The sequence below is a fragment of the Athene cunicularia genome (genome assembly GCF_003259725.1).
Source record: "Athene cunicularia isolate RWA chromosome 8 unlocalized genomic scaffold, athCun1 chr8_part1, whole genome shotgun sequence".
In the NCBI taxonomy this organism is placed as follows: domain Eukaryota; kingdom Metazoa; phylum Chordata; class Aves; order Strigiformes; family Strigidae; genus Athene; species Athene cunicularia.
In genome coordinates this window covers 20,736,106-20,752,378 of record NW_020799109.1, presented here as the reverse complement: position 1 = coordinate 20,752,378, position 16,273 = coordinate 20,736,106, and the positions used below count along the sequence as shown (strand labels likewise).

Here is a 16,273-nt window from a genome sequence, read left to right as displayed (position 1 = left end):
TTTTTTAAAGCCAGATTTTTGTAGCTATGTCACTGACTCACCTGATGTTTTCTTTAATATTGTCTTTTGTTTCTTCTTAGTGTCCCTTCCTTAAAAAAGTCCTCCCTTCAGAAAAACCTCTTTTATTGAGTGGCCAAGAAACTTAAAACCTTCCTTCTAAGATTAGACATTGAATCATCTCCCAGTTTATTTGAACTTGTATTTCATACAATTTCCTTCTCTTGGGGCTGGAAGAATTCCATTAAAGACCACATAAGCCTGTCTTTCCCAGCTAGCAGATCTTTGATCCTGTTCCTAATGGAATTTTGCAGTGGCATTTTTCAGCAGGTAGGATTAGTGGATTCTTCTGTTCTCCCATAATGACTTTTTGCAGTTCAGGACATGTATTCTTGTTCCTGACACACCACATATCTTTCTTTCCTCCAGATCAGCTCTGATGACTTGCTCATTGACTCTTTAACGAAAATTCCTAATCATCCATACATATCTGTTTTTCATGTTGCAAATGGGCTTTGTCTCTTATTTCCCATCTGTTATTTCTTTATCCATTATTTTTGTCCTTTTCTGATCTCTTTCATAATCTTCTGTATAATGCAATTCATTGTCTTCATGATCCAGTGCTTATTTTCATTGTCCCTTCCTCTTTTCTTATGGAGCTAGCTCCTCTTCATGTCCCCTTGGTGTGTCTTCTTCTCTTTATTTCTCCACCTTGATCTTTCAGCTGGCTCTCTTTTCTCTTACCTTGTCTTCATGGCATGAATGGCTGCATTTCTTTTCTGTGTCTGTGTGTTTCAGATCCTCATTTTCTTCAGGGATCCACAGTTCTTGAATCTTCCATGCTGTCTTTTCTCCTCTGTTATGTCCTTAAATCCCCCTTAAAAACTTGATTCTATGTACCCATGGCAACAGTCACTTCAGATTCTGTGACCAAAGCAAGCACTGAATTAATTCTGCAGTGCTTTTCTTGTTTACCATATCACATAAAAATGGGAGCTGAATTTTCTTATCTGATGACTCATAGCTCTCCACTAGTGCTGATGTCTGAGCCCTTTTTCTTAAAGCTGAGTGAACAACTCCTAAGGAACAACTCATTTCGTGCAAATAACCCTCTTTTTTTTTTTTTTTTTCCCCAGTTATCATGAAACAGAATCTGTTGGATTGCTACAAAAAGTAAATACTGAATGATTGTTTAGGATGTGCTGAGCTTTGGAATATTCTTCCCAAAACCTTTAGAGAAGAAAGACAGCAATGAGTAACACATATCTGGGATGGTGAGGGAGGAAATAGGATAAAGCAACTTTGTTAGCAACCATCTGTTACTCCCACAGATACTGCTGCCTTGTGCAAGTGATTAAAAACAGTAGGTTCAGTCTGAGGGGATGGCTTTGCAAACCTTCAGCCAATGCTACTAGGAAGCTGCAAGCACCTCTAAGAAAAGCTCCATAAGCTCAGCACAACATATGATTGAATGTTACATCGATTCAGAGCACCCTAACATGTTAGGGAAACTACACTGGTGTTACCTATGTAACATGCTTGTTATCAACCACGTAATCAGGAGTGAAGTGCAGAAGTGACTATGATATATAGAAGGATGCTTAATACTTAAGTAGGGATGTAGGTGTGTACAGGGTTGGTTGATCTTGCGAGATAAGATGCTGGTGTGATTTCTCATGTCAGTAGTACTGGAAAGAAGCTGCTTATCTGATTATACAGATTGTGGAGAGCACTAGTTCTTTTAGCAAAAGACTATCCTACAAATAAGTTGCATCTTGACCATCTGTTGCCAGATGGAAGTGTTCTACTTCTGAATCACTGGCTGCAATGACATATTTAGAAAATGAATCTTTCATGGATAGGACTGTTTATGATGTTTGTGATGAACCTCACATACACATGCTGAAGTTATATTTTTCTGTTTACTTGGCCTTAAGTTATAGTATGGCTATATACTCCTGTGAACATATTGTTATTTAGTAGACAGCAAATCCTGCAGTTCACACCCAGCCTTTGTGAGGTATCTCAGTTGCCCAAATAAGAAGTATATAATTTATCACTAAAATATGCAAACACAACATAGAGGTCCTATTTCACTTTTATTTTGAAATCTGTAAATTTATTTGAGGAGCCTGTAGGATTCAGCATATGTACTTAGGTGGCCAGTGTGGGCAGTGTTTTGGTATTTAGGCAAGCCCAGAACACAGCCAATAAACTCATACCCCTTCTCTTACAGGTCTGTGCTTTGATTTCCCCTGTGAAAACAAAACAAAACAAAACAAAACTCATTTTTTCTTTCTTTTTTTTTTCTTTAACATATTTAACTGTAATTTTTTTTAGTGAACAGAGGTTATGAAGAAGAAAAAAATTATATATAAGCTAACTGGGAACTTTACAATTATGCAGAAAAATTATGTTATTACCATTTTAATGAAGTATAAAGATGATTATCATGCTTAAATTCTTTGAAGTTTAGTTGCAGCTTTTTACACATATTATTATGCACAAATTAGGTCTTGTGCAGAAGCTGAGAACTGTCAGTGAATTTTATCTCAGCAGAAATAACGCCAGGTTTTAGTCTTATATGAGCTGAAATGAACTGAGTTTATTTGGCCAGAAGGAAATAGAACAAATAAGTGGAACCTGAAGAAATAGCATATAGGTATTTATACTTGTCAACCTCCATCAAATTTGTCTAAATGAAAAATAACTGAGAGACAGATTGTTGCAGTGTCATAGAGACTCACACTAGTGATATGGTGCATCTATTTGATTTTGAAAAAGAAGAATGATGCCCACTCCCATCTGTAGTTGCGTCACATCTTTTTGGGAATGCAGAATTTGCTTAGACAGTCACATGAGGAAAGTACTTAATGTATTTTAAGATACAGTTTAAAGAAAAGCATCAGCTAAAGGCCAGGAAGAAACACATTACAGTGTGATCAGCCCAGCTTCCCAAAAATCGCCATCAGGAACTCTGCAGGTCAGCAGTTCAAGGCAACTTAAGATGCAGCTATTATTAAATACAAATTAGTTTTGATATACATGTGACTGTAGAGACTTCTGCTTCTTCTTTGTATATACCTTGGTGAACATTAGAGCAGTTGATTTTTTCTGACAAAAAATATTTAGATATAGCAAATTTCACAGGCTGGTGTGTGAGCTAACTTTTAATTAATACAAGGTGGAATTGATCCTTGTAACAGAAACAATAATGCTTGATATTTACATCTACTCAATACTAATCAGCATAACTCAAAATTTGAATATTTTGCAAAAAGAAGAATTTAAAAAAGAGGAGAGAAATGTCATTACTGAATACATTTTAGGAAATCACAATATGACCTCACTTACTTTGTTGTTATTTTGTTCTAATAATACTGTTAATGAGACACACAGAAAGCACATTGATCAGCTGGGTAAGTTTTATCAGCAGCTATGTCGCATCTGATTCCACATGAGACTCTGTGACAGATAGGTCAATGTCCATCACTTATGGTAGGCTGACTCCACATCCATCGTTGATAGTGACTGTGACTGGTCAGTCCCAGAGCTGAAATAAGCAATGCACAAATGTCCCTGCAGGTCCTGTGTGGCAAACTGGAAAGTGAATAGAGAAAGTGTGGCTGGCCATGAAGTACTTCAGGGACTCTAAATACTCAAATGAGCATTGAATGAGGAAATGAATTGTGGGACAAAAGATGCTTATCATGTAGGTACAATCATGGATGCATCAAGCAAGCTTGACTCACCCACCTCCTCCACGGCACTAACAGCCTTGACTGTGAGGAACTCTTGGCAGCAGTAATTCTATTGTCATCAGTGTGCAACTAAAAAAATAAAAACCAAAAAGTTTAAATTCACATAATCATGTTTTATTCGTGAATTATTTGTTCAGAACTTTTAGGACTCAAGACTGCTGCCCCATTGCATGGCCTGTGTAATTTGTACCTCACTGACCATTGGTAATAAATACATAGGGCTGCAGCTGATTTTGCCTTGTCTGGTAAATCTACTCCTGACTTCAGAGCAAGCTGCAGAGTGAGACTAGCTGTTTAAAACATTCCACATGTTTGGATATTTTGGTTCTAAAACAGAGAGAAAAATGAAGATAATAAGCTATTCCAAGATCTATATGAGGAATTATTCCAGACAGTTACACTGTACTAACTATTTTAGTGAGCATCTCTGCAGAGATTCCCATATTCAGCTGCCTGACTGTGGAAACGCATCTTTGTAGGTACCTTCTGAGTGGAAAGGGCTTCCTGTTGTTACAGCAGAGGGTTGTTGTCACACCTGTGTCTGCACCAGGATTTTGCCTCTACAATCCACCAGGGTCTTTTTTGAAATACAAATCGAAAGGATTAAGATTTGCCATGATTTCACAAATGAAGCAATTTTATGAAATTATTTTAGTGGTTAATCCCATATTATTTTGCCTGCTTGCAAAACAAGTGCATTCTTCTCTCATCTTCTTAACATAAAAATGACCTTGTTACTTCTGATAATGCAGTTTATTGGGCAAAACTTAATCCTGTCACTACAACCATAATCCAGTGAATCCTCTTCTTGCTGATAACACTTTTTATGATTTAAACTCCTGTGGGAGCTTTTGATTTGGTGTTTGACAGGCTTCCAGGTCCTCCTAATGTTAATCTTCAGATAATGAGTAATCTAAGAAAGAGAGGGATATGATTTCTCTGGTTCCTAGCTTTCATCTTTCATGGTAAAAGATTGTCTCTCAATACTCTTTCAACTGTTTTACAGTTTTTTAAAAACTCATTTCATTTAAGTTGAAGACAGGAGAGCACAGTTTAGCTCTCAATATCACCACAAATGTACACCCATCAGAAGGCCATAAAAGAATGACGAAACAAAAGACATTTGTGCAACATATGTGGAAATCACTGGGGAAAATATTGTGTTGGTATATGTTGCACTGCCTCCAATCTGGTGATAAACATACATTTCATTTACTCTTGACCTAAATGTTGCCGTCCATTGGCAATCACTGACAACCCAACAGATGCTACAGGGACTTTGTTGGCTATGGATTAATACACTTGTGAGGTGGAAGATTATTGGTAGGAAGTGGCACAGTGAGCAACTGCCCTGGGCCTCAGAGGGAAAGAGCATTTTGAGTTCATTACTAAGGTTCACCAGTCAGTGGCACTCATGAATTTTCAGGTAGCAAAAGCAGCCAAGAGTGCCTTTTCCTGCTTCCATCAGGGTGATTTGCAATTGTTCTCTTGTGTCTCTCAGCTGATAGCAACCTATTCTTGCACAGTTTAGATTTCTTTGGCTTCACACTTTTCTTTTGAGTATACATGAAAATGTTGACTTTGATCTGTATGATCTGTGTCCAAGTTATCTTAAACTGTAATTTCTTGCCCAGCATCTTTACTGTCAGTATGAGCTGTGTTACATCTGTTCCTCTGTTCCTTTTTCCTGTTGCGTACGTAAGACATACGTTCTCTCTCCTACTGGGGAGAATTGGCTCTAATGGTTTACTTTTCTTACTCGGGCAGATCTAGAGCCTGAAAGGATCATAATTCTTTTTTTTTTTTTTCTTTCTTTTTTTTTTTTTTTTTCATTTTACAGTATTTTTATAGGGGAAAAACAATTTTTAAAAATGTTACATACTTGGCTGAGAATAAACTCCCTAGCATTTTACATGAAAAAGGTATACACATTAGTACACAAAATTCTCCATTTTATCACTCCTATCTGAAGATTAATTCTCTGATACTCTATAGTTTGGTTTGATGTTCAGGTTACATTAGATACCAGTCTCATCTCTGTTCTGTCAGTTACTCAAAGCACTCCTTTGCTGCTCATAGAGTTGGAGTTAGCTTCCCATTGCTTTGTCTGTCCTCTCCTCACACCCCAAGGTCAACACTAGCATTAGCATCAGGGAAAAGAGACTTTTAATTACAGCACCAAACCTTAAAATGTAAGTGAAATCTTCATGGAGGAAGAGGAAGAATAGTGTGAAAATGAGGAAAACATAATGAACTGTATTTTTCTGAAGATTGTTCTGAATATACATTTTAGTATTTCAACCATGAATATGGCTCAAGTTATGACAATATTTTTCTTTGATGATTTTTCCCAGCCTTAGAGAAGCTAAAGCTTTAGATCGTGTAAGAATTCTTTCTGATATAAGAACAGAGACATCACTATCTGTGAAAGCCTGAGTAGAGTTTGAAATAGCAGCTGTCTCTGTGCATATGCATGGAGCAGAGAGGTAGCTGGAACATAGGTAAAAATAAAAAGGAAAATCTTCACTAACAATATTTTTTATGAGTAGAGTATCAACTACTGTAAAAATTAACTTTTAAAAGCAGGGTTTTTTACCCCAAAGAAGTTCAGTGGTGACAAGAGCTATGAAATTTAAGTTGTAAGGATGAAATTCCTCAAGTTTGCTCTGTAACTATAATTCTTGTGTAGCTGGATATCAGGGTTGTGCCCTTATGCTCATCAAGGCAAGTCCACTGTGTGGTGCAGAAACTCTCAGTCTGACCATCTGCAGAGACAAAATAGTGAACAATTTGAAACAGTGAACTAACTTGAGATGAAATGGTTGACTGAATTCTTAGCCACCTTCACAACTAACTAGTTCACTAACTAGTTGGTACAAGAACTAGGAGAAAATTTTGGACTGTCCTGCCATGCCCAGACCAATTTTTGTGTTGCAGTGTGTTGATTATTAACCTGGGCAGAGAATCTAGACCTTCCAGAGACTCCCCAGTGGTTCATCTTGTGAAAAATGAGCAAACTGTATATAAATATCCTTTAGCCCTCAGACTCTAAGTTCTCATGCTTTACATTCATGAAGCACATTCTCCTTTCTTATAGATAATGATGACAAATAGAGCAATACAAATGATACAGATGATATAGATGTCAGTATCTCAGAGGAAAGTATTTTAATTGTTTTTCTTTCTCTTTTTCATCATTAAAATGTTATCATCTTCTCCATTCTCTGTTACCTCTATGAAGACTGTATAGATTTGGCATGTAAAAATGGTTTCCTATCATGAAGATTTGTTTTCCTCATAGCACAGTGACCTTATTTTCCTGTTTTCTTGTCAAATTCAACATTCTCCAGACACATTCTCTGTTCACCTTCTGTCAAGCCACTACATTTTTACCACACTGGGGAGTATAAGTGCTACAAATAGTTCTAGTGAGCTTTATTTGCATTTTAGTAGATTTTTTTTAGTTCAGAGCATATCTTTACATCTCCTGAATTATTGATAAGTACTTTTTCCTTGGTGTAGGTGAACTTCACCCATAAATGGAAAGACACAAATGAAATAAAATATACCATTTGTATTTCTAGCTGAAGCCTAAGTTACAGGGAAACAGATATCTTGTAATGATACAGTAGTGTCTTGCTTGGCACTTGTATAACAAGCTATGGAAGAGGGGCAGCAACAAGCTCTCAAATTGCCTTCACCCTGGCTTTCACTAAAAAAGTGACGTGCCAGAAGACAGTCATACCAATGGCAACTGTGGATAATGCAAGTAGCAAAATAGTGAGAAGATTAGGGGACTCCCTTTCAAAACTAAGTATATTTGAGATCATTTTGTGGCTCTGGCAGAGATGTGGTATTAAGTAATCACTTGAAGTCATATTCAAGCTGTGAGCCCAAGTACTTCCTCTTCTGTTTCTGAGTAATGTTGGAAGTGCTTAAACTCTGGGCATATTTTTTTACATTACAAGTTGTTTAGGGTTTCCCAGAGCTCATTGCTGTTGTCACATCCAAAGAGGAGGTCTTCCTGTGAACCTGAAGTATCTGAGCCAGTAGGCATGCCTAGAAATTGCCTGTAGTATTTATTTCCCAGCAAAATGCAGGACAGTGATTGTTTTTTGTAAAAATATTCTACAGTTTTGGCCATAGTTTTGCTGCCAAACTACTACCCTCTTTACATGGTAGCTAAAAGTTAAAAAACCCACCCCCCCTAGAAACATGAATGCAGTTCTCTCATGTTGAGGAGCAGTGCTGAGGCTTCTTGTAAATTGAATGGATTTTGATCCAAATGGGATCAGAAACACTGACAGCATGTTTGTGACAACTGTATAAACTGAGGATGTTCAGCCTACAGCTGTCAAGTTTGAAATTCACCTGTGGCTCATAACCAACCACTGTCAAACGCTGTTGTCCAGAGCTCCTCCTGGAGGTGTGTTCTTGCAATCTGTCTTCCAAAACCACAGAGAGCACAGATGTGAACATGACTGCCTAGTCTAGCAGTGAGGCAGATTGGTGATGTCATGTGGCAGGGGTAGGCTTGTCTGGAGAGTGATCCTGTAGGCTGATGTTAGGCATACCCCCAGAACAGCAGCTGGAGGGAGGCAGACTGCCTAACACATACAGTGGGGTACTGCCAGAGAAACTGTATCATAGGCTGCCTAGTAACTAGTTACATAAAAAGACTTCATGTTACTAAAACAGAACTAGTTCTTTACCAAGAGCTATTTATAAGGATGCTTGCTTGTAACATTTCAGCCATGCCCTCACAGATGGCTTCTTGATGCCTCATTCAGGCTCACTCATCATCCTCCAAACTCATAGCAGCAACCTCTGGAGAGGCAATTTCACATATGGTATGTTTTTATTCTGTGTAAAACAGGCTCTAACCAGTGTCCATCTCCATGTTATGGAAAAGAAAATTCTGGGACACACCTCAGGCTCTACAGTTCATCCCCATTTTGGTGCACTGAGAGCTTTAGAGATTGGCAGGCACCTATCTGCAGTACTTATGCAACATTAACAAGAGCATGTCTCTCCTGTGATGCTATGCTGGAGAAGGTGAATCCTTTTGTTCTTGAGGTAACAGCTGAAGAGCAGCCATATATATTGGTCCTTAATGCTCAGAGCTTGTTCTCTTTTCTTCAGTGTACCATTAGCTCTCAATAAATAATAAATAACTGTTATATTGGTGTTGAGCCTGTAGACCCAATGTGCAGTAGCTGTGCATGCACATTTCCGTATGCAACATTAATGGTTGTGTTATGTAACTGTATAACTGAGTGTTAAGGAGTCTCTGGGACTTTTGCTTGAATGAGGATTCAAATAGAATATGAACAACAGAGTTTGGCCCTGGATGCATACAAGTAAATTGATCAACAGCAGATTTTCTATTTGTTTGATAAATGAGTTAATCCTTTAACAATCTGTGAGAGATTTCAAGAACATATGCCATACTGCTTGCTTATGAAGCATTTTCTTGTTCATTGCTTTGGGTAAACAGAAGCTGAAGGCAGATAACCACTGCTGTGGTTGATAGCACCAAAGACTGGGCTAAAAGTGCCCAGAGTGACAGGATCCTAGCTGAAAAGCTCATAGCTCCCAGGGACATCCCAGCAGGTGCATGCACAAGTCTCATGGTTTCCTCATTTCTCATGATTCGGAGGGAGGCACAGTGTCAGACTCCCTCAGCCACCTTCACAAGGGGAGGAGGGCATCAAAGATGCTCAGTTGCTGGGAACCAGGCTGCACACACACACACACACACACATACACACACACACACACACACACCAGAGTTTGTTTTTCTGCTAGGGCGTGGAAGCATCTGCTTTCTCTTCACTTTAGTGTGCTGCCTCCTGGACTGTTGAGCCACAAGCCCTCTATGAAATATGCACATACACAGGCAGGGCACAGGAGAGAAAGAGAAAAGTCAGCTACAGCTTACAGCATCAGAGAAAGAAAGGGAATCAAAGATGGGTTTGGGAGGCCCTGGAAGAGAAGGAGATGCAAGATGTTGGAAGATGTGCTACATGAGAAAAGCTGAATGAGGAAAAGGGAGTATGTGAAAAGGATAAAGAAAAACTGGAGGGGCAACACAAGAAGACTGGAGGGAGAAACTAAAAAAAAGGAGTGAATGATGAGACAGCAGTGAAGAACAGGAAGGGGCATAGCTGAGGAAAACAGAACAGGGCTAAAGGACTATATCAGTATCTTTTAGGAAGAGCCCAGAGAGAAGCTTTTAAAACTATAGAGTTTTAAAAATTAAATAATCAAAGCAAAAGTATTGTGCTTTGGGTTTTTTTTTAAGGAAGAGGAAAGCAATCTAGAGGGGCTGCCCAGCATTTAGAAGTTTTCTAACTCCTGAAGGTGCTAATTCCTCTGGAGATTATAGTCAATTTACTATACCAGTCATGGGCTTATTCCTAGGATCGTTACATTCACAGTGCATTGTTTTCTGCTCTGTTTCCTATGACAGAGATTAGTAGTTCAGGTGTTTCTTCCAGGAGGCTATTGCTTTTTTGGTTTGTTTTATTTTTAACAACAAATCTTAATTTTTTTGAAAGGGACTAGGAAAGTTTTTGTAGCCATGGTGTCATGAATAAATATTCTGTGGATCCTTCAGAACCAGAAATCTACTGTCCTGTGATTGCAAGACACAACTTCACAGCTTGGTAGTTCTTTCTAGTCCTGCGTTCCCATGCTTCTGTAGAAGCTTGGTAGATTACAATTTTAATTTTTAAAACTTTTAAACCTTCAACTAATGCCCCTTCAGCAAAGCCCTCTTGTATAAACTCTTAAGAACATGCTTAAGTTATTTTGAAGCCAATAGAATTAGAAAAGCTCTACTGAAAAGTGACAAATGATTTGTTTTGTTAAAGTCTGCAGGGATATAATTAAAAGAATTTTAAGTAAAAATCTTTGTTAGATACTGTTATTTAGAACAAAAATGGCTGGAATCAATTTAACAAAGTAGTAAAATCTAAAGTAACTTGAAGCTCTTTCATGCTGGAATAAAGGAGTGTATATGAACTCTTCACTGTTGCAATTTTCACTATTTCTTATTTTGGTACAAATCTGTGTTTTAAGCAGGCCTTTTATAGTCTGCTGTGGGCATATTATTCTGAACAATGCTAGCTTCTGACAGAGGGACACGATATGTTTCATTCACAGGTGAACATGATTTCAAACAGCAGGCATGAGTCTCAGAGAAGCTACATGACATCGCCATGCTTCATATTAGTTGAGGTAAGAAAATACTGTAGATGTATTGCTAAGTTCTTGGGTGTATTTCTTCTTAAGAAAACACTCTCAGCAGAAACAGATTTGTATTTTACCAACATATTTATGTTTATCTCAACATGGACTGCTATCTGCTGGTTGGCAATCACTTATGACAGCTGTGAATAAAATTTCTGTCCCCATACTGTTGGGGTTTTTTTGTTGTGGTTTTTTTTTGTTTGGTTGGTTGTTTTTTTTTTCCCCAGTTCTTTCATGAGAGAGAATGGGAGTCTCTATGCCTGTGATTTCATTTAAATTGAATGTGATGTTCTGAAGTTCCAGAATCCAGAAGAGTGAAGTACCTCCGAGCTGGATCCATACCAGTGTTGGTGGTTAAATCTTTGTAATAATACTCCATCAGTCAAGAATTCTTTTTGTTCATCAGTCTTAAGCCACCTTACATTGGAGAGTAAATATATTATTTTAATTTTAAAGATAGGGAACAGTGGAACAGAAAGTAATTCAGTTGTTCACGTTTGTTCAGTCTGCCAGGAACAGGAGACATTTAGGAATAATGCATATTGAGTAACTTAAGCACCATCTAAACCATTTTGCATTTCTTTTGCTTTTATTTTTGAGACTGTTCTTGCTGAGGCACTATAAACAATTCTTTTTCTTTGATGCTTGTAGATCATGCTCATAGCAGAACTGACACCAGTTATGTCTGCTCTGCAGCTGGAGCTGCAGCACAGTATAGATCTATTTGGCTGTATTTGATCTGACTTTAAGGTGGCTCACTTCAGCCTCACCATGAACTCAGCAGAACTTGCTGCCTGCAGGGATTTTGGAGCACCTGGCTGCTGTGGCTACATCCCCACTGTTAACCTAATGATGCTAAACCTAGCTTAGCCAGGGTTAGATCCAGAGGGGTATGGATAAGGGTGCTGCACAGCCATAGCCATGTGTGGCCAGGGGCACACTCATTGCACTCGAGTATGTGAGGCTGGCAGGGACAGCCCCTTGGTCCCTGTAGTCAGCCGTGCTAGCATTTAGGTGTAAGTGCACTACACTGCAGGCATGCAAGGCCTGTGCTGTGGAAATGTCCCACTGCTGGTTAGGTGCAAGCTCACTTCTAGAGAAAGGACCAAACTACATTGTACCAGATATGTTATTATCTAGCAACATGTAACTTGTGGAACCCAGTACAGTGTGAAGGAGAACGTAACTTCTTCATAGGGCAGGTTTTACACTGAAAACTCAGTTTAGGGTAGCTGTGTCCATTTATATCAGCAGAGGTTTTGCTCCATTTCTCTTAAGGCATTTCTACATCCAAAACATTTGGATCACATATAAAATTCAGGCACCATCTTGCTTATCTTTTAATGCACGCTAATTATAATGAAAAATCCTGATGATTCTTCCAGGATTACCAGCTGATTTGATATGAGGACCCCTGAGGGAGACGATTAAGCTATATTTTGGGCACAATCTTTCTTGACTTACTTGTGCACACTGGGATCATTGGATTCTGTGGACTGCAGATCAGAGTAGAACATCTTCAGTTAGACATCGCTCAAGCTGAGGGAGAGTGAGAGATCTACATTCAGTTTTCTGCTCAACCACAGATCTCGTGTGCCATATTGAAAATGCTGCTTGGGCTTTACTGCAGAGGCAATTGAGCATTGTTATGCCTGGATTCTAGGCAATCTTTTGGTAGCAGTTTTTCCAGGGGTTTCAGTGGTACTTAGTATTGGACTTCAGAAGAAAAAGTTGAGGAGAAGATTCTCTCTGTCTTGGTACCCATCTCCTTACCTCACACTGGTACTGGGAAACCAGTGCTTTGGTTGCTGTAGGATGCTTAGCTTGTTCTGTGATACATTTAGAGACATCTGATAAATGGAGAGGGGTGTGTGTGTCATAAATTGAGGGAGATACATAGCAACATGCCAAGGAAAAATTTTTAATGGTGTAAACATTATGACTTAAGTGACCTTTCCCAAAGAAATTTTCATCCTCCATGGAGTCTTTCTTATTTGCCTTTTAAATTATAGTGGTTTTTTATCAGTACATTTTGGAAGTTGCTTCCATGTGGATAAAAAATTGCTTAATTGTCTGGCATTATTTCTGTCACATCATTTCAGCTGGTTTTGTAACTTGGAAATTTATGTTCACTGTTTTCAAGTAATGTTTGTGACACACTGTAACACAAATCACTGCAGATCCACAGACGTTTCTTGCCTGTGCTGTGTCACACTGAGACAGCATCAAGATTCATGACCCCTGTATCATCAAATCTAATGGCAAAACTGATGATGTCATGATACTGTTATATAGGTTTATGTTGTGGAAGTCATGAGAGAGAAGGTACAGAGCAGCTAGAGCTGTAGATGGGGATCAGAAGACATGATTTCTGTTCCTGAATGTTGGGGGGAATCACTTAGCCTTATTCAACTTCCAGCTCGTTATTTGTAAAATCTGAATAACAATTCTACACCCACAGTTGATAAGATACACAGATAGAAGACAACAGATACATTGTAGCAGTACTGTATTCTATAATCACTTTTTATTATCATTGTTCTCCAAGATCAAAAGTTGATCCAAATGTTGTAACAGCTGTAATTATTTTTTTAAAGCAACTGGATAAAAGAAGTATGCAATATTTAAGGACTCGGGTTTAGGTATTTGGGTGAAGAAAAGGTCTGTGAGCTTTCCCAGCCTTCCTTTAAAAGCCTTGTGTATGTTCCTCACTTCTCTAGCAGAAGAAATTAGTCCACTCACATACATAAAAGACATGATAAGGCAACAATTGTGCTTACACTTAGGCTGCAGCTGGAGAACAAAAGAAGGTATCAGGTAAGGATTCAAGTATCTACAGCCATACAGGCACAAAACCAAGTCCTCTATACTGCTAAGTGGGAGCAGAAGCTAGTGCCAGTGGCAATAGCAGTGACTTCCATTTGGTGGTGATTGTCTGTAGAGACCTGATGTGTCTCCAAAGTTTCTAGGACTGGGCAATCTGTCAGAGAAATTCTTTATTTGTAGAGGCACAGTGGCTGTGTGTGGCTTTGCCAGCCTGTATTTCAAGGGTTTATTTTTCACAGGACACAGAAAAAAATCTGCTTTCCTGGAAATGTCAGCCTTTATTGACTTGAGCATTTGAGCAGATGTAAATGGGATACAGGGTATGACACAGGACAGTATGCAAGTCCTAGCATGCTTCTCAGATGTGTGTCTGAGATGCTGTTGGTCTCCATGCCACTGATGTCCTGGCAGCACTTTCTCCTGAGCTCTAGAGTGGCTGGGAAGCAGGGAGTAAGCCCTCAGACAGGGCTTGGTGCAGCGCTCCTGGCTAGGAGGTAAGCAGAGGCAGCACAGTGTGGAGCAGCACAGCTAAAGCTATATGAAGAGTAAGTACCTTAGCCCTGGAAAGAGATGTGAGGGTGCATGTTGGAAGTTACAGCAGGGAATATAGTTACATACGTGTTAGGCAGATTCTGTTTCACTCTCTTCAGAAAAATATGACTTTTTCATGAGTAGCCTGCAGCTTAGGAGCAAAAGAAAAGGTGGAGATCAGAACGATTTACATTAGAGGAATGCTACAAGGCAGAATAAGGTTTTCTGCACTTCTTAGGGCTTGCTCTCAAGCATAGGCTCAAGTGTGCTAAGAAGTAATGTTATATCAGGAGATAATTTGTTTGGTAGAGCTAGTTTCTGTGCTTTTGGCCTTTCTAGCAATATTTAGTGGATTTTTTGTCCTAACTTATTTCTAACCTTGGGAGAGAAATTATCTAAACAGTTAAGATGTACAGAAACTTTCTGTGGTAAGAAAACCAGGGTCCCTGCAGATTTCATTCTTCTGGTGATACTAAACTCTGTGCCTTTCAAAATGTCAGCTTTTCTCCACAGAAGTCTTGTAAGCTACTACTGTCAACCTTTCCGAAAGACTCTGTCCCCTTCAATACACAAATGATAGAAAAGATACACCTGGGTATTTTGTCATCTGTTCCAGATACTTTCATTAGTCTAATTCAAAGAGATGAACCTCTTTTTATCTGTTGATCCTAGTGGATGGAACTAAGAGTTTGTATCTGACCACCCAAGCTGAAGGAAAAAATGTAAATTCTATCAGACTTTGAAAACTCAAAAACTGAATCTGCATGGCAGAACTTGAGCTGTGCAAATGTGTTATATGCTACTGCTGTCAAGAGCTTCTTTTGGTTCAGGACATCATTTACACAGTCTCTTTTATATTTGGTTTTCTGTATCAGGTAATAAATTCTTATGTTATATTGCTGCAGATTTTTTTATTGCTTTCCTGCTAGTACCTTTTCCATTAAAGAAGTTGATGTAAGCATCAGATTTTGAGATTAATCTCCTCAAAGCCATGCAGTATCAGAAGTTATTTTCTCCAGCAGTACCAACTCATGTAGCTATTATGACAGACCATAAATTTAGATTCCAAAGGCCAATTATTGTCCAAGAGTGTTGTTCGATTTTCTTTTGACCCAAGTTTTCCCTTATTTGTAGATTCTTACATAAAATATATTTTATTTCTGCTTTCTCTGAGATGTTTTAACTCATTTGTTGTTTAGTGGAGTATCTTTTTCTAACATGTATACTGGAAACATCCATCTAGGTAACCACTGTGAGGTAACATCAGTTATCTGTCTTTAATGGAGATACTTTATACTTGGCAGTTAGCTGCCAAAAATGCCTGCTGGACTCAGTCTTAACTACTCTGAATCTAACTGTACTAATCTTGTAACTACTTAGTACCACCAGATGCAAACTTTTGCTAAACATAGAGTCATAGAATGTTTTGGATTGGAAAGGACCTTAAAGATCATCTAGTTCCAACCCCCTGCCATGGGCAGGGACACCTTCCACTAGCCCAGGTTGGTCAAAGCCCCGTCCAACCTGGCCTTGAACACTGCCAGGGAAGGGGCAGCCACAGCTTCTCTGGGCAACCTGTGCCAGTGTCTCATCACCCTCACAAGAAAGAATTTCTTCCTCATATCTAATCTAAATCTCCCCTCTTTCTGTTTAAAACCATTACCCCTCATCCTATCGCTGCACTCCGTGATAAAGAGCCCCTCCCCATCTTTCCTGTAGCCCCCTTTAAGCACTGGAAGGCCAGAGCCTTCTCTTCTCCAGGCTGAACAACCCCAACTCTCTCAGCCTGTCCTCACAGGGGAGGTGCTCCAGCCCCCTGATCACCTTTGTGGACACCTCTGGAGCCACTTTAGCAGCTCCACGTCCTTCTTATGTTAGGGGCTCCAGAGCTGGACACAGGACTC

General features: G+C 39.0%; 1 protein-coding gene across 1 annotated transcript in view; it reads left to right on the top strand.

The window, feature by feature from the left end:
• Positions 1-16,273, top strand: part of PLPPR5 (phospholipid phosphatase related 5) — a 122,079-nt gene that overhangs the window by 46,159 nt on the left and 59,647 nt on the right. The window contains exon 2 of the mRNA XM_026854280.1: positions 10,926-11,000. Within this exon, the coding sequence (XP_026710081.1) occupies positions 10,926-11,000 (75 nt within the window). The remainder of the gene's footprint in view (positions 1-10,925; positions 11,001-16,273) is intronic.